Below are 27,350 nucleotides of genomic sequence, written 5' to 3' on the forward strand. Positions count from 1 at the left end.
CTTAAGTCATTCATTCTTTCTTCCCTCTCAGCTCTAATATCTATTTAGTTGCCAAGTCCTTCCTATTCTACCTGTGAGATATTTCTTATGCCCATTACTTCTCCCCTAACTATCCTACCCCTCTTATTCAAGTCCTTATAATTTCTGCCTTAATTGCCCTCTACTTACATTTTTCCCTTTGGTCACTCCATCCTTTTTTTTTTAAACCCTTACCTTCTGTCTTGGAGTCAATACTGTGTATTGGCTCCAAGGCAGAAGAGTGGTAAGGTCTAGGCAATGGGGGTCAAGTGACTTGCCCAAGGCCTCACAGCTGGGAAGTGTCCGAGGCCAGATTTGAACCTAGGACCTTCCATCTCTAGGCCTGACTCTCAAGCCACTGAGCCACCCAGCTGCTCCCTCCATCCTTTTTAACAGTTGCTAAACTGATCTTTCTTTATCCTAGATCTGATCATGTCACTCATTTGTTCAAAAAAATTTTAATGGTTCTTGTCTACTTTGTCCTGACTTAACCTGTTTTTTTCTCATTAATGCAGAGTATCCCCCAGATATGAAATACATTTTTCCCATAACTCAATCTGCTGAAATCTTTCTCTTCAAGATTCAGACTATATGCCACTTCTTTGATGCAATCTAGCTGAAAGAGATCTTACCCAAAAATATCTTATAACTCATTGTCTAGATTTTTTTCTTTGCACTTGCCATAGGCAATATTATATGTGTAACTATTTTATTCCTTTTTTAGTGTAGAAACTCCTTGAAATCAGACTCAATTTTTCTTCTATGTAGTTAAACCCAACATCTCAAAATTTTTTTTTTTGCCCTGACGTATGATTTCTTCAGTTTGGGAAATTCTAGCATGAGGATTCCCTCTATCCATGAAGACTTAAAATCTGCTGTCTATAACTTGAAGCCTCAGAGAGTTGTCTGTGGTAGTGAGAGACTAAGTGATGCCCAGGGTCGCACAGCCACTAGCAAATGTCAGAGAAGCAACTTCAGTTTTCACCTTCTCAATTCCACAAGTTGATCCTCTATCCACTATAGCAAATTGCCTTTTTCAACATGAAAACACAACACTTAATAAATGTCGACTAAAAGGAGAAGAGAGCATTCCTGGACTGAAAACTATAGTGTGAGATTGAGTGGTTTAAAAACATTTGTAGTCAATCAATTAATAAACATTTATTAAGGACCCATTATTTGACAGGAACTGTCACAAAACCACTATGGGTACATTTACAAGGATTTCCTTTATGTCAGGGGTTCATAGATAGATTTTAGGGGGTCTGTAAACTTAACTTTAAAATATTTTGATAACTATATACTAATATAATTAGTTTCATTTGTAATCCCAAGTATTTATTTTATGTGTTTAAAAATATTATTCTGAGAAGAACCTCCTAATCTTCACCAGACGGCCACAGGAGAATACATGACCAAAAGGTTAAGAACCCTTGTGTTATTTTAAAGGTATATGAACATATCATCAAGCTGTACTATGGATATAGTAATATGGTAATGAAACACATTATATAGGTAAGTTTGTAGTACCTGAAGAAATCTGTGCTTCATTGCCAGGCACATCACAAGTTTAACAACTGAGAAGAAAAACTCATTCTGCAAGGAATAGATTAGATTGGTGGGAAGGGGGGGGTTGGCGCAAGAGGAAGGCCATTATCATTGCTCTTCTTGCCAGTGTGAATTCTAGAAGGGCATCCCTCAGTGGGAGGCCAATAGCAGGTTCTTTATGAAGGGTTTATGGAAAGGCAAATAAGAATTGCATAGAATGGGAATGCAAACTTTAGGTGGACTTTGATTTGTTAATATAGTACCCAACTACCCAAAGTCATGTTATGCATTTACTGAAATATCTATATATCATTTCTGGTAAAAATTGGAAGCAGCTAATAAACTTTTAAAAGTCAATTTTATTTTATTTTTAAATAAGATTGTCTTGTTTATTTGTTTGGTTTCTTGTTAGACTGCAATGTAGTTATTGCCTCCCGCAAATTTGATATATTAAAATCTGCGGCAGAAGAATTGAATGCCAGCCAGCTGCCCTCCAACTCAGCCATTGTTACTCCCATCCAGTGCAATATTCGAAAAGAAGAGGAGGTAAAGCTAATACTGAATTTTTGTTTTTCTAAAAGTTATGATAATTATGTTTATAATATAGGCCAGCCTTAGTTATTTCTTTGAAGTATTTTTTCCCAACATAATGCACTTTTGATTAGTAAAAAATGCTAGGATATTGTTCATCTTTTTCTCATTAATGGTACATTAATCAGAAATACCTTTTTTGTTCGAACCCTTGTTGAAAATCTTTCTATAATGTACATTTACTTTCTTGTCTTTCTAAGTATAGCATGCTCAACACTAATAAATCTGATAAGCATTAAGTGCTTACTATGTTCAAAGTATTATGCAAGGTGCTTGGGGTAAAAAAAATTATATATATATATATATATATATAAAAGTATAGTCTTTTTATATATCCTTATAATCATCCTCATTAACATTCACTTTACATATCCAATGCAATGTCAAACCTTGGTTTTTCTACATTCATGACATCCCTCCTATACACCTCTCCACCAATATAACCATCACCATAGTACTAGTCCTCCTCACCTCCTGTCCAGACTAACTTAGTAACCTTCTAATTGGTCCCCTCCCTCAAATCTCCTCACCCAGCATTCCCCCCCCCCACTTATACTTCACTCAAGCATGAGTGATTTTCTTTTAAAAATAATTCAGATTTTTTTTCTAAGAGCTTTAGTTAAAGTGTGGGTCTTAATGAAAATGGAAAAGAAATATAGAAGATGGTTGATTACTAATTCTGTGTTGAAATCAATGTATTTCCACATCACCAATCAGAGCAGTTCAGTTTTCTCTAGATAAATCTCAACATCTCCCTGTTTAGTGTTTTACCAAAACACAAAAGAATAGAAATGTGTTTTTTCTTTTTTTAATTTTTTTACTTTTAAAAAATTATTTATTTATTTTTTTAGAGTATTTTTCCATGTTTCTGTGATTCATTTTCTTTCCTTCCCCTCTTCCCTCCCTCCTCCCAGAGCCAACAAGGAATTCCACTGGGTTGTATAAATGTTGTCACTTGCTACCTAGTTCCATATCCCAGGATGCTTTGTTCTCCAACTGCCATCACTGTCACTCAATCCCCTCTTGCAAAATTCTCTCTCTCCCTCTTGCATCCTTCCTTACAGGAGTGATTTTTTAAAAGCCTAGTCCTCAAATCACATACCCATATATACATGTGATAAGTGATGTTACATATTTTGCTTTTGCATTTCTACTCCCATAGTTCTTTCAATGTGGATAGCATTCTTTTACATAAGTCCTTCAGGAGTGTGCTGGCTTGTTGCATTGCTTCTAATAGCAAAGTCTATTATCTTGAATTTTTCTACAATGTTTTACTTTCTGTGTATAATGCTCTTCTGGTTCTTCTGCTTGTTTCACTTTGCATCAGTTCATTGAGATTCTCCCAGTTCACCTGGAAAGCCTCCAGATTATCAATCCTTACAGCACAGTAGTATTCCATCACTACCATATACTACAATTTGTTCAGTCATTCCCAATTGATGGACACCCCCACATTTTCCAATTTGCCACCACAGAGCTCAGCTATGAATATTTTTGTACAAGTATTTTTCCTTACTATCTCTTTAGGGTACAAACCCAGCAGTGATATTGCTGAATCAAAGGGTATGAATTCTTTTAAAGCCCTTTGTGTATAATTACAAATTGCCTTTTAGAATGGCTGGATTAATCCACAACTCTACCAGCAATGCATTAGTGTCCTGATTTTGCCATATTCCCTCCAACATTTATTATTTTCCTTTACTGTCATATTGGCCAATCTGATAGGTGTGAGGTGGTAGTTTGGCATTGTTTTGATTTGAATTTATCAAATTATGAGAGATTCAGAACACTTTTTCACATGCTTATTGATAGTTTTGATTTTTTTGTCTAAAAAATTGTCTATTCATATCCTTTGACCATTTGTCAAGTGGGGAATGGCTTGATTTTTTGAACAACTGACTTAGTTCCTTATAAATCTGAAAAATGAGACCTGTGTCAGAGGTTTTTGTTATAAAGATTTTCCCCCAATTTGTTGCTTCCCTTCTAATTTTGGTTGCATTGGTTTTGTTTGTACAGAAACTTTTTAATTTAATATAATCAAAGTTATTCATTTTATATTTTGGAGTATTCTCTGTCTCCTACTTGGCCTTAAATTCCTTTTCCATAGATCTGACAGATATACTATTCTATGTTCATCTAATTTGTTTATGATTTCCCTCTTTATATTTAAGTCATTTACCCACTCTGAGTTAATCTTAGTATAGAGTATAAAAGAAATATGTTTAAAGAGGCCTTTTCTTCAGCTAGGAAATCTGACTTCTGTGATGTGAGAAGTTCTAGAGGACATTTTACACATATAATAAAATAGGGAATTGTTCCAAAATTGGATTAAATGCTTCAAGTGTCTGAAGTCTTTTTTTTTTTTGCATTGACTTTCAAATCCTCAATACCACAGAGCCAGGAGTATCAGACTGTATATATCAGGAGTATAGAAATGAATTCCTGTGGTTTGTATATTGACTTACAAAACCACAAATTAATGTTATCTATGTTATATTTTTATTTTGTTAAATGTTTCCCAATTACATTTTAATCTAGTTCCAGACACACTTAGGAGTTTTTTGGGCCAAGAATTTGTCCTAGAGAAATGCCTACTGTTTTTGATAGTATCTTGGAAAAATCACCAATCAACCAGGCTTTGAGGTTGTTTTCTTAGACTTTTCTGTGCAATTCTAGCATTGTTTTGAATAGGAGCACTACAGGCTTCACCAAATTTTACAGTTTGTTTTTTCTTTAAAAAATTTATGTGAAAAAGCTCCACTTAGTGCTTATGACTTCCATCTCTACATCCTTTCTAAGAGTTATCCATGTGTTGAGAATTTATTAAAGCCTCATCTGAAGTGTAGGGAGAAAAAAAGCTGGAGTGATAAGTGGTTTATGATTGAACTTGTTCTGTTTTCTGTGGTGCAACTTGCTCTGAACTACAATCTCAAAGTAAAAAATCAAAACAAAGGTCTTTTTTTTCCCCCAAATAAGTGTTCATGTGAGCACCAAGACAAGTACAACTCTATGAAATATTGAAACACCCAAAGACACATTGGTGCTCTCTATTTTGACTAAAGAAATTGATCACTTGCTCAATTTTTATTTTCCTTTCTCAAGTTTCAAAAAAGCAACATCAGTAAATTAAAATGAACTTATATTTAAGTTGTAATTGCAAAGCCTACACAAAGTATATTCTTCCCTTCTGGGGATTTGAGTGCTTCACTTGTCTTTTGTATTTTTTTCTTACTAGTTTAAAAAATATGCTGAATTCATGTTAAAAAACCAGCTTCTCAAATTAATTTCAACAAAGCCCTGCTGCTGTATATTTATTCTATATGCAGTCTTAATGGGCTTAAAAATCCCTTTTAAGTACTAAATGCTCAGTTGCTTTGCTACTTTTCCCCAATAGCCCAAAAAGTGGAAGAATATTTGGTTAGGAGTGCAGAACCTGCCCTGTTGAAAACCCAAACCATTTACATTAAATGACAAAACTATTTTCAGCCTCTTTTAATTTTATTTTTGCCTCATTATCTGCATGGTGTAATATATACTATGACAACGAAAGGAAGAAAATCACAGCTTTCCAAATTCAGTACCACTAAGTAACTGTTACTTTCCAGTAAGTCAAAGGGCAAATAGAAGAAAACAAAAGGAGGGGAGAAGAAAGAGGGGGACAAAGAACTTTTGTTGTTTCATTTTTGCTTTCAGCACTTGGTGTACTACCAGTGTAGTCCTTCATAGAACTCAAATGTGGATGGTACCAGTTTCAATGCTAAAGAGAATGAAAGGTGAGTTTCAGCTGCATTCCTGGCATTGCAAAGATCCTGTTCCTTAGAAAACACTTACATTTCTTGGACATTTTTCTTAGTCCTTTTTGGACTTTATTTTCTTACTCTTTGTCATTCTTGTCAGCCATAAAAATCAACTGTTGTGTATTTTGGAAATCATGATGCTGTACAGCAGGATCTTTTCCTGGTTACCTATATCCCACATTGTGAAGCTATTTTTTTTTTATTCTAGTATTTTCAGTTGGAATCTATAATGACTCATTATTGGCACTATTTAGCACTAGCTGGACTTGTTAGTATTTCACCTAGTTTCAATTTGTGAGAACAGTTTTCTTTACTTCCATATTTAGGTCAACTATTAGAAAATTCTTCTTTTTTGAGCAAAACCACAATGTCCCTTGAATATGTTATGAAAGAACTATTCCTTTCCTCTTCGCATTGAATTATATATTAGGTAGCTATTGACCAAATAAATATATCACAACATAGACATCATAGGGGTTAAAACTCGGGTTTTATTATGGTTAAGTATAGATTTGGGATTCATTAAAATAACCCTGAACAAAAATTAGAGTATGTTTCAAGGCCTTTATGGAGAAAATAACATCAGAGAATAAGAGAAATAATTTTTTAACATATGACAATCTTTATAACTTTCTAAAGTCACTTGAGCCTAGTCAAACAGATTAAATCTCATGCTTCCATGAATTAAAAAACTAAATTAAGGAAACTAAGTTAGAACAAATCAATAAATGAAGTAATAGATTTAATCAGTGACTTTGCAAAGTCCTACACTTACAAAACTATAAGGCTGTATTTTAAAGAAGTTACAGTAAGCTAAATGAGGGGATTTATGTGTTACAAAGATAACCAAAGATTCAGTGTCAAGGAAATCTTATGTTATATTCTGCATCCTTTCTTTTGGCTTCTTAGCTTAGAAATATGTGTGGATGGAATTTGCTCCCCAGGGCTCTCTTAGCCAGCATCCCATTTGTGTGTTTATGCTATGTGCTAACGTAGGGATGATATAATTTTGGTGTGACCTCACCCCCCTCTCTCTCTTTCCTTGAATGTGGCTGCTGAAGCTGGCTTTCAGCCAGGCAGGAGAATTTACACACATGATCTTACTTTAGTTAGAAATTAGGCTTTTAACTTCTATTTCTTTTTTTTTTTTAATTTCTTCTACTTCCAGTGATTATTAATAAACTTTATAAAATTAATACTTGGAGTTATTGATATTAATTTAAATCTTTCAAGTGGAAAAAAATCTTCTCTTTAAGCTATTATTCCATAAGCCTGGTTTTAGTGAAATGAGGTTAATATTAATGGGAAACAGGCTTCAGTTAACCAAATGTTCCAAGTGGAATAGCATAACAGGAATGAATAAAAGGAAAATAAAAAATTATCAACACAAAGAGATTAATGAATATATTGTAGGATTTAAATTAATATCCAACACTCCAAGAATTATATTTTATAGAATTTATTAATAATCACTGGAAGTAGAAGGATAAAAAGGAAATATAAGTAAAAAAAACCTAATTATCTAACAAAATCAAGACCACATGAGCAATAGTCTCCTGGCTTTCACATCACACCACCTCCACCAAACCGATCAGATCAAGAGAGAGAAAGGCAGGGCTACATTGAATTTATATCCTGCTTATGTCAGCATGTAATGACAGGAGGAGAGTGGGGTGCTGGTAATTGTAGTTGTGGGGTACAAATATTAATTTCACAATCCCCCTGTGATTCTTTGGGAGACTAGTCTCCCCAATAGATCATTTAAACATAATCAGCTTATACCTCTAAGAATTTTCAACTAGAGGTACATATAATATTGCACTTGCTAAGGGAGAAGTTACAATAATTTGGGGATAAGGGGAAATAAAAGAGAAAGAGAACAAAACCAGTGATTGCTAGGTGCATGGGCAAAAAGCAATTAGGGGGCAGTCACCTTTGGCATAAGAGTGTACATTAAAAATAAATGCATTCAACTCCCCCACAGTTCAATTTCACTACATCCCAAAGTTCCTTCTGGATCTTTTGGTGCAATGTGATGTTTCTGCAGGCATCTCAACGGTGCCTTCTCCAAACAGTTTACTTTCTGAATTTGGGGAGGTAGCAAGTTTCTTATCCTAAAATTACTCTGAAACAAGAAATTTTTTTTTATAAAAATATAATTTAAATTAATTATACAATCCCCCTGAGGAGGGTGTTGATAAACACATGGATCACCCAGGGATACATGGCTGAGTTATGAGGTATGTGAATCAATTGCTAAAAGGAAGTCAAAAGCATAAAAAAAACCAAATAGAAGAAAAAATCAAAATTATATAGTTTATAAAAATTCTGAGTAGGCAAGAATAAGCCTATAACAGGTCCTTGAGTCAGGGCTCAATAAAGTGAATTTTGTCCCACAAGTTTGTAGGACCATCACAGCAGTATGTATTTACCCTGTCAGCAGCCAGGACCACAGAAAATTGCCACACTTATGAAAGACAGAAAAGGACTAGGTTTTAGCAGCCAATGGGAAATATCAATCCCTGGTATTATTTTACCTTTGCTCTCAGGGATAGGGGAGTCAACATTGTAGTTAGACTGAGATATTTTGTCTGGATCTGGCACAGGGAAGTCCTGCACCTGATGTTGTCAAACAGCTGCTTCCTTGAACCCCCAAAACAAGTCCTCTGTCTTGGTGCAGATTCTTGTCAATCCCACTGGGATTGATTGGTCTTCATGACCTTGTGCTCATTGGCACTGTATGATGGCTTTTTTGTGATCCCTTCTCCTGGAATCAGACACAATTGTTAATCAAAGTACTATAATATTTAACAATCAATGTCAGGTTTCCATATTCTAAAGTTTGTGGATATACAGTAGTATTAGGGCTAAGGATATTGTGAGCTTATATTAGTGCAAAATAGAAAAAAACATAAATATTGGTAACATGTGCTTTAAGTACAAAAATGAGAGAAAAAAGAAAACTCAAGTATTCCTATTGCATATATGAGAGAGACGTGATTTATTTAAACTGATTTTCTCACTTGGAATTAAGGGCTCTAGACCCCACTTCTGGTGGTTGCCATAAATTTAGGATTTAAATTAATATCTAACACTCCAAGAATTATATTTTATAGTTTATTAATAATTACTTCAAGTAGAAAGATTAAAAGCACATAGAAGTAAAAAACATAATTATCTAACAAAATTAAGACCATGTGAGCAATAGTCTCCTGGCTTTCACTTCATACCACCTCCACCAAACTGATCAGATCAAGAGAGAGAGAGGCAGGGCTACACCAAATTTATATTTTGCCTAAGTCAGCATATAACAACAGGAGGAGAGTGGGGTGTTGGGAATAGTAGTTCTACGGTACAGATATTAATTTCACAACATTTCCCATAATCCCAAATGTGGATTGTCAAGAGAAACCTTTTCATTCCCAAGCCATGGTCCTGTTGACTCCTCACCCTGAATGGCTGCCATTACTTTTTTTTTAATAATTGGTTGGGCTGGACTTTTTTTTTTAAATTTTAAACATTATTTTATTTGGTCATTTCCAAACATTATTCACTGGAAACAAAGATCATTTTCTTTTCCTTCCTGCCCCCCCTCCCACCACCTTTCCCTCTCCCATAGCCAACGCACGATTCCACTGGTTATCACATGTGTTCTTGACTCGAACCCATTTCCCTGTTGTTGGTATTTACATTAGAGTGTTCATTTAGTCTCTCCTCAGTCATATCCCCTCCACTCCTGTAGTCAAGCAGTTGCTTTTCCTCAGTGTTTTTACTCCCACAGTTTATCCTCTGCTTGTGGATAGTATTTTTTAGATCCCTGCAGATTGTTTAGGGACATTGCATTGCCACTAATGGAGAAGTCCATCACCTTCGATTGTACCACAATGTATCAGTCTCTGTGTACAATGTTTTCCTGGTTCTGCTCCTTTCGCTCTGCATCACTTCCTGGAGGTTGTTCCAGTCTCCATGGAACTCCTCTACTTTATTATTCCTTTTAGCACAATAGTATTCCATCACCAACATATACCACAATTTGTTCAGCCATTCCCCAATTGATGGGCATCCCCTCATTTTACAATTTTTGGCCACCACAAAGAGTGCAGCTATGAATATTCTTGTACAAGTCTTTTTCCTTATTATCTCTTTGGGGTACAAATCCAGCAGTGCTATAGGTGGATCAAAGGGCAGACAGTCTTTTATCACCCTTTGGACATAGTTCCAAATTGCCCTCCAGAATGGCTGGATCAATTCACAACTCCACCAGCAATGAATTAGTGTCCCCACTTTGCCACATCCCCTCCAGCATTCATTACTTTCCATAGCTGTCATGTTAGCCTATCTGATAGGTGTGAGGTGATACCTCAGAGTTGTTTTGATTTGCATCTCTCTGATTATAAGAGATGTAGAGCACTTTTGCATGTGCTTATTAATAGTTTTGATTTCTTTGACTGAGAACTGCTTGTTCATGTCCCTTGCCCATTTATCAATTGGAGAATGGCTTGATTTTTTGTACAATTGATTTAGTTCTTTGTAAATTTGAGTAATTAAACCTTTGTCAGAGGTTTTTATGAAGATTGTTTCCCAATTTGTTGCTACCCTTCTGATTTTGGTTACATTGGTTTTGTTTGTACAAAAACTTTTTAATTTGATGTATTCCAGATTATTTATTTTGCATTTTGTAACTCTTTCTAATTCTTGCTTGGTTTTGAAGTCTTTCCCTTCCCAAAAGTCTGACATGTATGCTATTCTGTGTTCGCCTAGTTTTCTTATAGTTTCCTTCTTTATGCTCAAGTCATTCACCCATTTTGAATTTATCTTGGTGTAGGGTGTGAGGTGTTGATTTAAACCTAATCTTTCCCACACTGTCCTCCAACTTTCCCAGCAGTTTTTATGAAATAATGGATTTTCATCCCCAAAGCTGGGATCTTTGGGTTTGTCATATACTGTCTTGCTGAGGTCGCTTGCCCCCAGTCTATTCCACTGATCCTCCTTTTTGTCTCTTAGCCAGTACCAGATTGTTTTGGTGACTGCTGCTTTATAATATAGTTTGAGATCTGGGTCTGCAAGGCCCCCATCATATGTGTTTTTTTTCATTATTTCCCTGGATATCCTTGATCTTTTGTTCTTCCAAATGAACTTTGTTATGTTTTTTTCTAAATCAGTAAAGAAATATTTTGGGAGTTCCATGGGTATGGCACTAAATAGATAGATGAGTTTGGGTAGGATGGTCATTTTTATTATATTGGCTCATCCTACCCATGAGCAGTTAATGTTCTTCCAATTGTTCAAGTCTAGTTTTAGTTGTGTGGAAAGTGTTTTGTAGTTGTGTTCATATAGTTCCTGTGTTTGTCTCGGGAGATAGATTCCTAAGTATTTTATTTTGTCTAAGGTAATTTTGAATGGGATTTCTCTTTCTAGTTCTTGCTGATGACTTATGTGGGTTTATTTTGTATCCTGCAACTTTGCTAAAGTTGTTGATTATTTCGATTAGCTTTTTGGTTGAATCTCTAGGATTCTTTAAGTAGATCATCATGTCATCTGCAAAGAGCGATAATTTGGTCTCCTCCTTGCCTATTTTAATGCCTTCAATTTCTTTTTCTTCTCTAATTGCTACTGCTAGTGTTTCTAATACAATGTCAAATAATAGAGGTGATAACGGGCATCCTTGTTTCACTCCTGATCTTAATGGGAATGGATTTAGTTTATCCCCATTGCAGATGATATTAGCTGATGGTTTTAGATATATACTGTTTGTTATTTTTAGGAATGACCCTTCTTTTCCTATGCTTTCTAGTGTTTTTAGTAGGAATGAATGTTGTATTTTATCAAAGGCTTTTTCTGCATCTATTGAGATAATCATGTGGTTCTTGTTGGTTTGCTTGTTGATGTGGTCAATTATGTGGATAGTTTTCCTAATATTGAACCAGCCCTGCATCCCTGGTATAAATCCTACTTGATCATGGTGGATGACCCTTCTGATCACTTGCTGGAGTCTTTTTGCTAGTATCCTATTTAAGATTTCTGCATCTATATTCATTAGGGAGATTGGTCTGTAATTTTCTTTCTCTGTTTTTGGCCTGCCTGGCTTTGGAATTAGTACCATGTTTGTGTCATAAAAGGAGTTTGGTAGAACTCCCTTTTTGCTTATTATGTCAAATAGTTTGTATAGTAGTGGAGTTAGCTGTTCTTTGAATGTTTGATAGAATTCACTGGTGAATCCGTCAGGCCCTGGGGATTTTTTCTTAGAAAGTTCTTTGATGGCCTGTTGGATTTCTGTTTCTGATATGGGATTATTTAAGAAATCTATTTCTTCTTCTGTTAGTCTAGGCAATTTGTATTTTTGTAAATATTCATCCATATCACCTAGCTTGGTATATTTATTGCCATATAGTTGGGCAAAGTAGTTTTTAATGATTGCCTTAATTTCCTCTTCATTGGAGGTGAGATCCCCCTTTTCATCCTTGATGCTGTTAATTTGCCTTTCTTCTTTCCTTTTTTTAATTAGATTGACCAGTACTTTGTCTATTTTGTCTGTTTTTTCAAAGTACCAGCTTCTAGTCTTGTTTATTAGCTCAATAGTTTTGTCACTTTTGATTTTATTAATTTCTCCCTTAATTTTTAGGATCTCTAGTTTGGTTTTCTTCTGGGGGTTTTTAATTTGTTTGTTCTCAAGTTTTTTGATTTGCATTTCCAATTCCTTGATCTCTGCCCTCCCTAATTTGTTAATATATGCACTCAGGGATATGAATTTTCCTCTAAGTACTACCTTGGCTGCATCCCATAAGGTTTGAAAGGATGTCTTGCTGTTGTCATTTTCCTCAATGAAATTATTAATTGTTTCTATGATTTCTTCTCTAACTAACCGATTTTGGAGTATCATAGTATTTAATTTCCAATTAATTTTTGATTTGGCTCTCCATGTACCCTTACTGATCAATATTTTTATTGCCTTGTGATCTGAGAAGGCTGCATTCATTATTTCTGCTTTTCTGCATTTGAGTGCCATGTTTCTGTGACCTAGTGTATGATTTATTTTTGTGAATGTGCCATGTGGTGCTGAAAAGAAGGTGTATTCCTTTTTGTCCCTATTTATTTTTCTCCATATGTCTATTAACTCTAATTTTTCTAAGATTCATTCACCTCTTTTACCTCTTTCTTGTTTATTTTTTGCTTTGATTTATCTAAATTTGATAGTGGTTGGTTCAAGTCTCCCATTAATATGGTTTTACTGTATTTCCTCCTTCAATTCTCCTAGTTTCTCTATTAAAAATTTGGATGCTATACCATTTGGTGCATACATGTTGATTAGTGATATTTCCTCATTGTCTAGAGTCCCTTTTAACAAAATATAATTACCTTCCCTATCCCTTTTGATCAGGTCTATTTTTGCTTTGGCTTTGTCAGATATCATGATTGCAACTCCTGCCTTCTTTCTGTCAGTTGAGGCCCAAAAGGTCTTACTCCAACCTTTAATTCTAACCTTGTGAGTGTCAACCCGCCTCATATGTGTTTCTAGAAGACAACAAATGGTAGGGTTTTGGGTTCTAATCCAATCTGCTATTTGTCTATGTTTAATGGGTGAGTTCATCCCATTCACGTTCAAAGTTATGATTGTCATTTGTGGATTTGCTGGCATTTTGATATCTTCCCCTAGTTCTGACCTTTCTTCTTTAGCTATCTCCTTTTGAACCAGTGATTTACTTTAGGTCAGTCCCCCTAGTCCCCTCCCTTGATATGCTTCCCTTTCTAGCCCCTCCCTTTTTATGCTCCCTTCCCCTCCCCCCTCTCCTTCCCTCTCTTTTTATTCTCCCTCCCACATCCCCCTCCTTAATTTTCCTTTCTTTCTTGCTCTATTGGATAAGATAGAATTTAGGATCCCACTGGATCTAGATGTTCTTCCCTCTCACATTTGACTTCACTGAGAGTAAGGTTTAAGTAATTCCACTTTATGCTCTCTTCCTCTCCTTCTCATATGAGAGTTCTTCCCCTCCCCTTCCCATGTGTATCTTTATATGGGAAAGATTATTCTATTAAGTCTCCCCCTATTTCTTGAAGTAAATCTTAGTGTTATCGACGGTTCCCCCCCTCCCTTTTCCTTTCTTTGTTCCCACTTTCCCCAAATCTTCTTAATGCCCCAATCTTTCCCTATGCATGTTTCTTCTAACTACTCTTATGATGCATACAATTTTTGAGAGTTACACAAAACATTTTCCCCACATATTAATATATATAATTTGATGTAAATGTAGTCCTTATAGAAGAGAGTTTGACTTAAAGAAAAAGATGAGATTTATCTCCTTTTCCCTTTCTTTCATATTTACCTTTTCATGTTTCTCTTGCTTTCTGTGCTTGGATATCAAATTTTCCACTAAGTTCTGGTCTTTTCTTAGGAAATGCTTGGAAATCTTCTATTTTGTTGAATGCCCATACTTTCCCCTGGAAGTATATAGTTAGTTTTGCTGGGTAGTTGATTCTTGGTTGGTGACCCAGCTCTCTTGCCTTTCTAAATATCGTATTCCATGCTTTGAGGTCTCTTAGTGTGTTAGCCGCTAAGTCGTGTGTGATCCTTATGGGAGCCCCCCTATATCTGAAGCTCCTCTTCTTGGCTTCTTGTAGGATTTTCTCTTTTTCTTGGAAGCTCTTGAATTTGGCAATTACATTTCTAGGGGTTATCTTTTGGGGATTTAGTATAGAGGGTGTTCTATGAACCCTTTCTATTTCTATTTTCCCCCCTTGCTCCAGAATGTGTGGGCAATTTTCTTTAATAATCTCCTGTAGAATAACATGAAGTTTATTGTTTATCTCTGGTTTTTCTGGGAGACCGATAATTAGGAGGTTGTCTCTTCTTCCTCTGTTTTCCAAGTTGGTGACCTTTTCAGTGAGGTATTTTATGTCTTCTTCTAATTCATTAATTTTTTGGGTTTGCTTTATTGATTATTGCTGTTTTATGATCTCACTTTCTTTGAGTTGCTTAATTCTGGTCGTTAGGGACTTGTTTTGCTTTTCAGCTTTGTCTGCCCTTCTATTGGATGCTTCCAGCTCTTTTTCCAATTGAGCAGTCTTATCTGCGCTGATCTCTTTCTCCCATTTTTCTTTACAGGTTTCCATCTTTTGGGTAAGCTCCAGTTTGAGATCTTCCAGAGCTTGTTGATAGTTTCCATTTTGGGAGGCATGTTCTGATTTTTTTTGGATTTCCTCCTCGATCTCCTCTTTTCCTTGGGTACTTCCACCATAAAAGTTTTCAATAGTCACCTTTTTCCCTTTCTTCCTGGAGGCTTGATTTTGGGCCATGTGAGCCATCCCTTTGGTGGTTTTATTCCCCTTTCCTTTTTGGTCTGGGGTCTGGGTGATATGGGCGGGTTTTCTGTGAATTTAGGTCGCCTAAGACTAGTTCTTCCCAGCCTCTGAGGTTTCTTAGAGCACTGGGCCCCTGATCACAGCCACACTACGTAGGTGTTCAGCTCCGCCCAGATAATCAGCATGTGGTCCGCCCCTGGTATTTAGCTCCACCTAGATGTTCAGTGCAACCCCCACCCCCCAAGTACTGCTCCCTGGGCCACCTTTGCTCGGTGCAGGATTCTCCCATGTTTTTTCCTGGCAGTCCCCAGGTCCCAAGGACCCTTGAGTGCCCCCCCCCCCAGACAGAGATGTTCCCCACTCACTTGCTGTCCCAGTGAGTGCTCCGGTAGCTCACTCTGGTTTGGTGGGGGAGGTGGGGGGGGAAGGGCGGCTCAGTTCAAGTTTCTGTGCAAGCTTTTCCTCCTTCTTATTATAGTGTGGAAATGTTCAAACCCCACATACCTTCTCCTCTGTGGGGTACTGGGGAGTACTGGGGAGTCCTTCTGTTCCTCCAAAGGTGATTTTTATGCTCCTTTGATGTAGTCTATTTCGTTCGGTGCCAGGGAGAGGAAGCATGTGGCGTCTAGATTGCAGCCATGATTACCCGGAAGTCAGCTGCCATTACTTTTTGTCTGCTCTTCCACATTGTTTTTTGCCTGCAAAAGGTATATGCTTAAAGGTGCAGGTATAACTATATCATTCCTCTATCTAGCCAATTCCTATTGTCTCCAGGAACAAATATAAAGTTTTCTTTTGACATTTAAGGCTCTTTATAATAACCTCACTCCTTTCTACCTTTCCAGTCTTCCTATATTTTATTCACTTCTACTCACTCTATGATACATATATACTGTACTACTAGGTGTTCCTTCCAAGGGAAACTCCTTATCTTTGTTCTGAATGTCTCAAACTTGGAATAGTCTTCCCTGACCCTGCCCTCACTTCTTTCTTTTAAATTCACTGTTTTTCTTTAAGACTCAGTTCAAATTCTATTATGATTTCTGGATGTTTGAAACTGGTTAATTATTTGTGACAAGTTACACAATTGCTCTTCATGAAATCATCTGTCTTTAGATATTTGTGAACCACTTGTTCTTAGTTCCATCTGATATGTGTCAAGTGGGTTAGAGTCCATTGTGAAGAGACAGCAGCCAGGTTAATCTTCCTTGCTGGGTCACCAGTAATAGTATGGGCTCTTTAAACAATTTATTTTATTATTTTTTTTTTAGGTTAATAATTTGGTTAAATCTACATTAGATCTCCATGGCAAAATCAATTTCCTGGTGAACAATGGAGGAGGCCAATTCTTATCTCCTTCTGAATCTATCACTTCAAAGGGATGGAATGCTGTGGTTGAAACCAACCTGACTGGTACCTTCTACCTTTGTAAAGCAGGTAGGGATGGACAATACTCACAGATGCTGGTTCTTCCCTCAGTTGTAGATCATAAACTCCCTAAGAAGTATTACTTGCACTGAGGTGCCCAATTCTTAAAGGAACTTTGACCTTGCTTCCTCCACTAATATATTAGTTGTTGGCCTTCATGAGTAGCTAATATATTCATCATCTTGCAGCTTTCCTGAAGATATTTCTAGAGAGGCCTAGGCAAGTCATCTAGCATTAAACATGGAAGGCTTACCATATCTCACACCATATCTCGAGCCATTCTTACTTAGGAGAGCCTGTTCTTCTCTGTAGTGCTATTTTCCAAAGAGTGCTTGTGCTTGTGCTCTATTGGGATAGCCTTCAAGATCTCAGTGTTATCTCCATGTCATAAAATGTTATGGGTGGAATTTTGGTAGTGCCTGTTATACCCATATTGTCTCATCTCATTTTTATTTTGAAAATTATACTTTTGATAAAGAATTTTTGAATGCTTCCAAAGACACTTTATTAATGAATATTGAATTTTCTTGTCATAGCACATATGGATTATCTGAACGTCACTTGTAAATAACATTTTCCTTTCAAATAAATAAGTCACTTAATAGCTTTAAGTAGTAGTTATAAATTATTAAAAAAAAAAAAGCTAATACAAGAAATCTGATGAATTGGCTTCGTGAGCAATGTCTTGAAAGTGCCAAACCTTGAACTATGATAGCAGGTGAAGTTTATTTCTCCATTAAAAATTAGTAAATTGAATAGTTATCTGGGTGTGGAGTCAGAAGATAAGAGTTCAAATCTGGCCATTAATGTTTGTTAGCTTTGCCTTGGGCAAGCCTTTACCTTTTTTCTGCCTCAGTTTCTTTAACTGTAAAATGGATATAATAAAAACTCTTGCCTCTTAGAGTTGTTGTGAAAATCAAATGAAATAATATTGTCAATGTCTTTAGCATAATTCTATTATTATTATTGTTACTATTACTTTTCCATTACTATTTTGTTGTTAAAACTTGTGTTAATTTTTTTTAAAACCCTTATCTTCTGTCTTAGTATCATTTCCAAGATAGGATGGCAAAGGATAGGCGATCTGGCTTAAGTGACTTGCTCAGTGTGACATCGCTGGATTAAGTATCTGAAGTCAAATTTGAAACCCGGTCCTCCTGACTCCAGACCTGGTGCTCTCTATCTGTTATGCTACCTAAGTGACCCAAAACTCTGGCAGTAATTGTTTGCTTTTTTTGGTGACTTTTCTTTCCCATTTTCATTAAGTTCTCACTTATTTTAATAATGATGGCTTACATTTGTATAAATTGCACACTTTACAAAGTATTTTTCAAATATAAAATCTGATTTGACCTTTACAACAACTCTCTGAGAAAAGTAATGCAACTATTATTCATGTTTTGCAACTGAGAAAACTAAGACATGGGGAAAGTTAAGTTGTTAAATTAAGACTTATGCAGGATCACAATATTATCAAGTGTTGGAGTTGGAATTGAAACACCAAGTCTTTTTATCCCAAAGTCTAGGACTCCTTATACGTCCAGTTATTTTCAGCTTTTTGTTGCAATGACAATAGTGACAGATTTAGAATCAAAGATCTTGGGTTTGAATCCTGCCTGTACCATTTAAAATCTATGTGACCATGAATAATAAATCTAGGATCCTCTGGCACCATTTAAAAATAATAAATATTTTGTAGATCACTATTTAATGATAGATTTATTATTAGTATGTGCTGATTGAGAAACTACAGGATGACTATGGATACCATTAATTCAGAAATGCTTTTAAATGAATTTTGTACTTCTTACTATTGGGATGAAAGGTGAATTATGTTTAGAAACACATGGATGTGTGAGAATATTATTTTATTTAATCTATAGAAGATTATTCTGCCTGTGGATTATAGTGATTCGTTTAATAAAATGGACCCATTACAACAATTACCTAAACTCTCAGGGGTCCAGACCCTTACTTTGGAAAAAAACTCAGAGTTCTGTACCATTGTGGCAGTGGTAAGTGATCAGTCTCTTTGGTGATTAAATACCTTAAATGTTGGGTAATGGCCTGAACTGTGACCTCTCAGAAATCAGAGTAAAGCCACACCAATGTGGAAAAGAGGCCTTTATATAACTAAAGATTTAGGAGAGTAAACTTATATGGCATTATTTAACCTGGAGAAGATAAAATGGAGGGTTAACTGTGCAGCAGTCTTTGTGCCCAGAAATAGTTTTGATAAGTAATACAGGGATCAGCCATTTGCCATTTCTACTGAGGACTGAAATAGAACAAATAAAAGATTGAGAATAGCAAAGTTCTGAAAGTAGAGGACTGGGACTAGATATAGATATGGTCCATAGGCCATAGCTTGCCAGGTACTAAACTAGGCTGTCAGAATATTCTTATTTTGGCCATTAAACTCTGGGAACTTATATTTAATTAGAAGAGAGTTAGAATTCAGTTTTCTCCTCTGTAAAACTGGGATATAATAATACCTGACTTGTGAGAGTTGTAAGAATCAAGTGAGAAGACACATGCAAAAGACTTTGCAAACTTTAGAGCTAGCTGTGTATTATGAAGAAAACTGGTAGTTTTGTTACTTAGTATTGATTTGGGGATTGGATATCCTAAAAAGAACATATGTGGCAGGATAAGAATATTGGGATCAAAGATCTAGATCAAGAAGAATCTTTAGAGATCATGTAGTCCAACCTCTTCATTTCACAAATCGGAAACTCTAAGAGCTTGGTCACTTGTCCAAGGTCATTTGTGTAGCAAGAGGCAGAGTAGAGATTTGAATTGATATGCTCCAACTTCACAGTCATTCCTTCTAATTATTCCATGTTGTCTAGAAAGGATTTAATTTGATTGTCTTTGATCTTTTTTATAGTTTACAAGTCCTGGATGAAGGAACATGGAGGGTCTATTGTGAATATCATTGTCCTGTTAAATAATGGATTTCCTAATGCTGTGTAAGATTTTTTTATAACCTTCTTTTGTTTTGGGATCGTGCTTAAGCTCTTTTAAATAGAGTTTTAATGCCATTTGTAATAAAAAAAAAAACCTGCTTATTTTCCTTAGGGGTTTTAAGAAGATACTTTGAAAATGTTACTATGGGGGGCAATTGGGTGGCGCAGTGGATTCAGAGCCAGGCCTAGAGATGGGAGGTCTTAGATTCAGATCTGGCCTCGAACATTTCCTACCTGTGTAATCCTGGGCAAGTCACTTAACTCCTATGGTCTAGCTCTCACCACTCTTTGGCTTTGGAACAATACAAAGTATTACATCTAAGATGGAAGGTAAGGTTTCATATACATACACACACACACACACACACACACACACACACACACACACACACACACACACATATATCCCTCTGCAGGTGGCAACAGGTTAGGTCCATCTCTGTTTTGGGATTGCTTCTTTAGTAAGGTGTAAAATAATGTGACCAAAGTATATATTCCAGGCATTGACACACTCCTCATTGTCAGGGTTGTTGAATGTTCATCACTCATGGATGCCCTGGGTGTTTCTGATGATTTAATTTATACCCTTTCTATGAGTCAGACCAAAGGCACATTTTGTCCACCCTTCATCATCATCCTGCTTTACCTTGTTAACTAACTACTAGGATTAAATCAGCTTTTTAGACTTTTTTCAGGTTGTAAGACCTTTCTTGATGTTTTTTTTTTTGCCATATTTACAGGTTAAATTACCTATGAAATCCTCAGGTGCTATTTGGAGTATGTGTCCTTCATCTTGAGATATTTTTCTGTATCTTTGCCTTTCCATGTTTCAGATTTGTGTTAAATATTCTTTTTTTCTTTGAAGGGGAGAAGATCTTCTCTAAGAACTGTCTCTTAATTGATCATTCTCTCTTTAAGAAGAACTTTTTCATCTTCATTTTCCTAACTAGAGTTTTCACTTCTATTCTCCAATTGTCTTTCCTTATTTAGAACACTTCTTTTTTGGGGGGGCAAAGAACTCAAAAGTGAGGGGCTACCCATCAATCAGGGAATTGCTGAGTAAGGTATAGTATATGATTGTGATAGAATACTATTTAAAAATAGTATTATTTTTGTACTGTAAGAAAGGAAGAGCAGGAAGAGCTCAGGAAAACCTGGAAAGACTGAAAGAAACTGAGAGTGAAATAAGCAAAACCAAGAGAACATTATTCACAGTACCATGAATACCTGTGAATAACCTAATTATTCTCAGCAGTACAATGATCCAAAACAATCCCAAAGAACTCATGATAACAAATGCCATCAGCTTTCAAAGAAAGAACTGATGTGAGTCTGAATCTAAACCAAAGCAAACTTTTTTTACTTTCTTAATTTTTTTTGTTCAAGTTTCCTTCCATAAAAGGATTAATATAGAAAAATGTTTTACATGTTTGTGCATGTAAAAATCTATATCAGATTGCTTTCAAACTCAGCAGAGTGGGAAGGGAAAAGTGAGGGAGAGAATTTGAAGCTCAAAATTCTTTTAAGAATGTTAGAAACTGTTTTTAAATTTAGTTGGAGGGAAATAGAATAAAATGAAAAAAAATAAATGCACAGAAATAAAAAGTCTGAAGGGGACACAAATAGACAGAAGTTTTATTACTACTATGTTAAAATAGATATTTAGTGGACATAGCTTTTTTAAAGAAAAATCATACGTGTCAAAAGTTCACAAAATCTTAGATAAGTTTGTCATTTGTTCTTTGGATGTTGAAATGTTCTTATGTTTGTTGATGATTGTTACATTCACAATAAAAAAGAAAATGTCATTTTAAAAAAATGTTCCCAGCCTATTCTGAGGAGACCATTCTGCTCTATTCTGAGATATATATTTGGAATAATTTATGAACATAAGTAGCATGTAGCACATGTATAATATTCTAGTATATACAACTCAAAAAAAGAAGTGTCTCTGACAAAGGCCTCACTTTTCAAAAATATAGAGAACTGATTCAAATTTGTAAGAATACAAGTCAGTCCCCAATTAATTAATGGATAAAGGATATGAATAGATAGTTCTCAGATAAAGAAATCAAAACATTCTATAGTTTTATAAAAAGATCACAAATTTAAACAACTCTAAGATACCATCTCACATCTATCAGATTGACTAATATGACAAAAAAGGAAAATGTTAAATGTTGGAGGGGATGTGGGAAAATTGGGACACTAATATACAGTTTGCAGAGCTGTGAACTAATGCAAACATTCTGGAGAGTAATTTGGAACCATTTCAAAAGGGCCATAAAACTATGCATACCTTTTGACCCAACAATACTAGGTCTGTATCCCAAAGAGATCAAAGATAGAGAAAAAGGATGTATATGTACAAACATATTTATAACACCTCTTTTTGTAGGGGCAAAGAATTAGAAACTGAGGGGATGTCTATCAGTTGGGGAATGGATGAACAAGTTGTGGTATATGGTTGTAATGGAATACTATTGTGCAATAAGAAATGACAAATAGGATGGTTTCACAAAAAACCTGGAAAGTCTTGTATGAAGTGATGCAAAGTGAAGTGATTAGAACTAAGAGAACACTGTTTTATAGTAACAGAAATATTGCACAATGATGAATAGTAAAGGACTAAATTATTATCAATGAGGCAGAGTTTCAAGACAGCCTCAAGGGTCACATGAAAAATGCTGTCCATAGCTAAAGCTTCCTCAGAGAGGAGAGAGAAGCTTTAAGGTAGGAAGATAGAGAAAGGATAGAAGTTTTAGATACCATGAGGGGGATGACTGAGTTGAAGTAGAGATATGAGGTGGCAGGAATGAGTCTTTATTAATTATCAATGAGCCACAGCCAAGCTCTAATCAAAGGACCCTTCCAAAGGCTTTTACCAGTCCAAAGATCCAGATTCAATACCACACAGGTCGGAGAGATGATAGAGAAAGATTAAAGATGGAGCCTGGCCCAAGGCCAGGCCCCAGCGAGGACAGGCATCAGTGCGAGCTGGAAGGGAGGAAGAGCAGAAGAGAGTGAGGCGGAGCTGGCTGGGCCCTATTTATATGCAAATATACACAGTACACAGGGATGATCATCATTGGTTAATGACAAGGTATAGGTGTGGTTTCCCTTAACCAGGTGAACACAAAGAAACCTGTGTTCCTGCCTAACCTGGGAAGCTGGGGTCAAGGGTCAGAGGCTTTCCCAGCCAGGTGCAATCTTCTAAGATTCTAAGAAGGTGCCTCTTCTAAGGCAATCTGTACATACCAACTGTTCCCCTTGCCCATAGCTAGGGGTGGACTGCTACAATAGCCATCGAAGGAAATGTCAGATTCTGAATGCAGATTGAAGCATACTATTTTTCACTATATTTCCTTCATAACATTTTCCTTGGATGTCCAATATGTGTCTTCTTTTACAACATGAGGAATATGGAAATATGTATAGCATGACAGAACTGGTATTATATATATCAAATTATTTACTGTAGAAGTGGAGGTAGGAAGAAAGAATTTGGATCACTAAATGTTAGAAATTAATTGTTTAAAAAATTCTCCCATATATTTAATTTAATTTAATTTCCCCCAATTACATGCAAAAAGACAGTCTTCAACATGTTAAAAATAATTTGGAGTCTTGAATTTTTTCTCTCCATTCCTCTCCTCATCTTTCCCCATCTTACATCTCCCCACACTGAGATGTAAGCAAACTCACATAGATTTTACATGTGTATTCATGTAAAACATTTTTATGCCTAACACAATGCCTTTGAAGAGAGGCTTCCCCACATAGTTCCCTAAGTTTGGGTGGACATGTAGAAACTTTTCTTTTAACATTTGTTTTCCAGGATAACTTCTTGGAACTTGCTTTAAATACTAAACTGTTTCCCATTATCTTCCAGAAAACACACTTAGCAGTTCAACCCCAAGTATTTCTGAATAGGAGTGCCTTTTTTGAATGTTTTTTTTTTTTGTGACTCAATGCACCCAATTAGATTTCATGTAAATATGAATGTTTAGTGGAAGTTTAACAAAGTCTTTAACATTTTTTTCTTTAAAAGGCATAGTGGAGCAGCAAGAGCAGGTGTTGAAAATATGAGCAAAACTTTGGCATTGGAATGGGCCAGCAATGGAATAAGAATCAATTGTGTTGCTCCTGTAGGTAACCATGTACATGTGTATGATTTGGTTTCTTGTTGTCCAGTTTCCTTTTTAGTAATAGTTATATTCTAAATTAGTAGTAACTACAAAGTAGGACACGATGCAATGGACAAGTTAGAGAGAGGTTCTATATGTTTGTTGCCCAAGTATTCTTTGATGTATAACAAAATCTATAAAGAATTTTTTTCTGGTGAATTAATGTGTTCTTGTTTGTTTCTTTGATTTTCTTTAACTCCTTGAGAGAGACTGCAGCCAGGGAACTTAAAGTCAAAGTGTTAAGGGCAGTGGAAGAGTAATAAATCTCCCAAAATAAATGAAAAGTAGTGGGAAAATATTCAGTGTATAACAAATATACATGCATCAATTTTTTCATGAAGTGAAACGTCATTTGAATCTTGGATCTTTTTTTTGTTGTTTAGGATATATATTCTAGTAGGTCTTGAGAAATAATATTTTTCCTTATTTACTCTTATTATTGGCAGCTTAGATTCTGACTTAGCAATTAGGTCAGAGGCCTCAGGTGTTATGTATTGCTATGCATATAGTTAATACACTTGGGGAAGATAATTATACCTCTATGACATTACTGAGGACCATAAATAATAGTTCTATGGGCATTTATAGCTAACATCCTTTGCCGTTTAAGCCTACTATTCTTTGGTTTAATTTTTTTTAATTTTCCCTTTTTTGTTTCCCAACCTAGGGAATAATTTATTCCCCAACAGCCTTTAAGAACTATGAAGGAACAATCGTAATTGAAGAATACTTTCAAAATTGTCCAGCTAAGAGATTTGGTGTTCCTGAGGAGGTAATCTCTGTTTCTTTCTCTCTGATTTTCATAAAGCCCCAAAATTTAGATCTTTAATGAACATTGGGGGAGGGAGGAGAGACAGAGTGACAATCAGGAGGGAACATCATCCCATTCAATTTTTAAAACTTTAAATAGTTAATAATTCCACTGACATTTTTGGTTCATTAACTCTTGTGGAAATACAAGGTCCTGTGGAAGAGGGATATTGGAAAGGTATGCATGCAAAGGACAGAAGCTGGAGATGGGTCAGCTGTCAGTCATAGTTATGAAGTTGAAGTTTTCTGCTACAAGCTTAGGAGTGCTCTTGTTGTTGAATTACTTCGCTGATTTCTTTGCTGGAATATTTTCTTTTCTACCTAAGACTAGTCTTCATTCTCATAAGATTTTGTGTAGTATGTTACCCTCTGGAACTCCAACTAATCTTGGTTTCACTCTTACTGCATGAATGGTATTTGTCCTGTTTTTGAAGTTAGAGAATAGATGTGAAATTATATATCTATCTCTCCTCCAGTTCTCTAATATGTTCCTTGATATCCTCCTTCCCATTCAAAATCTGTATCAGTACAAGCCATGTAATTCAACTTCTCTATAAAATCATCTTCATTATCAACCCCTAATCTTGCATAAAGTTCTTCTAATGGTATACAACTTGTTCTGTGCCCAAAGAACATCTCATCATCATAATCTTGGTAAGACTTTGATTGTACTGGTTTCAGGTATTCAGTTTTCTCACTTGTGTCCCACACATCCCCTTCTGCATCTGCCTCTTCATAAAGCTTATACAATTGGTAAGGCATTTGTTCAAAATCATCTTGGTCTATTATTATTACACCATCTGGTATTCTGACTCTATATCTGATTCTGACTCACTGAATATCTGGGCAACACCACGATGCTCATACTACAATGGCCATTCCAAAAAGAAACTGTCCTTTGGCACATTATGACTCAAGTTTATATCATCTCCATGGCGGCCATACAGACACTGACTTATTTGAAGAACATCTATAGATTTGTAATTCCCCAAAAGGCAGCAAAGATAATAGTGGTGGATATGAACTTGGAAAAAGTTATTAAGAATATGTTTGAGGAATTTATCAAGGCAAAAGGGCTAGACCAGATTAAGGACAAGAGCAATGGCCAGACAGATAGTGCACCTAAAGAGAAAGAGAGAAAGGCAAAGAAAACAAAGGTTAATGCACAAGGAAATGACAGTGACAAGAACACTAAGTCTGATAGTGAACCTCAAAAATTGTTTCCACTAAAGGATGTCACTAAGTTATCAAGTACAGCTGGTGTGTTGCATTCAAAAGTACATAGATAGTTTACAACTCAGGAGCTTGATTCCCTGAAGAAATAGGTTCCAAAATTTATCAATCAGCCCTTTAAGACTCAGAAAGAACTCAAACATGCTTTCCAAATCTTTGATCCAGATTTCCAAGATGTGGAATTTCTATTGTATGAACTATTTAGTCCTCATGAGCATTTCCAATTCATTGAAAAGACTAGGTCAGAAAACAACCTGATTAGTTGGTCCACAGGCAAAGGGAAGACCTCGATTTTGCAAATCCCACAAGCATGACCTACTTAAAGAAATGTAGGGAAGACTTGCTCTAAGCTATGAAGCTCTGTTGTTTGTATTGGAAGGATACTCTAGGAGATATTTCTGGTTGTAATAAATGAGATACTCTAGCTGTGATTAAAGAGATACTAGGGGAAACCTCAGGGTGCCTAGTTGTAATAGATAGAGATACTTCTGAGAGATAGAGAGAGGTACTACTAGAGGGGGTACACTGGGGTTGCCTATTGATCACTATTGATGGCTAATAGATCAATATTTTTCCTATCCTCCTCCTCCCTCACTACCTTCCTTCACCATCCTCTTGTGAAGCCTTTAGCTTTGCCCCTCCCCCATCCTTCCCTGAGTGGACTATGAGGTTTTTTTTCTCTTCCTTTCTCAAGTAAGGGGGTTTATTGGGAACAACAGGACAAGAATGGAAATTGAGGTGAGAGGGATGGGTTTATCCCTAGTCTATAATGAGGATTAGAAGGATTTTGGGAAATGTCAGTTCTGTCACAGCTGTGACACAAAAGTCTATCGGGAAGATGGGAGGACAACTGTTTAATCTTCTTTCTTCTTCCTTCAAACTCAAGTCTCAGAGACACCAATACCTTCTTCCCCACACTTAGCCACCAACCAAAAGTTAATTTCTTCTCAGCCCCCCCCCCCCCAAGGGTCCGTCAGCCTAGGACAGAAGCTAACAGGGGACCAGTTCAGAGCTTCTTCCCCCTTCAGCCTGGCTAGGCTCTCCAACTATCTTTCCTGGGAACATTCTATTTGGAATGTTCTTTTTTTGATTGACAGATGATGTCCCCAGCTTTCTGTCTTGCATGCATGAAAATTCTCTCTTCCTTCATGCCTCTTCCACATGTTCAAAGCCTAATGCATGGGCAAGATTTGACAAACTCATGCAAAATACAGGGGAACATCCAGCTTCATTTATAGATCATCTCTCTGAAATGGCTGAATTAATTATGGGTTTAGAGGCAAATACTGAGGAGTCTACAAATCATGTGAGAAGACAGTTTTTGAAAGGGTGCACCCCTCACTTGAAGAATTTTTTCAAACATTACTTCTCAAAGGGTGACACTGTGAGTCTGATTGAATTATGTGAAACCTCGACTTGCCTTCATGAAAATTATTCAGAACAACATAAACAAATGCAATATTTAAAGGAAA

The 27,350-nt window shown here is 36.0% G+C and overlaps 1 protein-coding gene across 1 annotated transcript in view; it reads left to right on the top strand.

The window, feature by feature from the left end:
- Positions 1-27,350, top strand: part of LOC100013660 (peroxisomal trans-2-enoyl-CoA reductase-like) — a 40,676-nt gene that overhangs the window by 4,429 nt on the left and 8,897 nt on the right. Inside the window, exons 2-6 of the mRNA XM_001367995.5 lie at positions 1,979-2,112; positions 16,523-16,688; positions 19,570-19,651; positions 23,700-23,796; positions 24,503-24,607. Coding sequence (XP_001368032.2) covers positions 1,979-2,112; positions 16,523-16,688; positions 19,570-19,651; positions 23,700-23,796; positions 24,503-24,607 — 584 coding nt within the window. The remainder of the gene's footprint in view (positions 1-1,978; positions 2,113-16,522; positions 16,689-19,569; positions 19,652-23,699; positions 23,797-24,502; positions 24,608-27,350) is intronic.

This window comes from Monodelphis domestica, chromosome 8 (genome assembly GCF_027887165.1).
Source record: "Monodelphis domestica isolate mMonDom1 chromosome 8, mMonDom1.pri, whole genome shotgun sequence".
NCBI lineage: Eukaryota > Metazoa > Chordata > Mammalia > Didelphimorphia > Didelphidae > Monodelphis > Monodelphis domestica.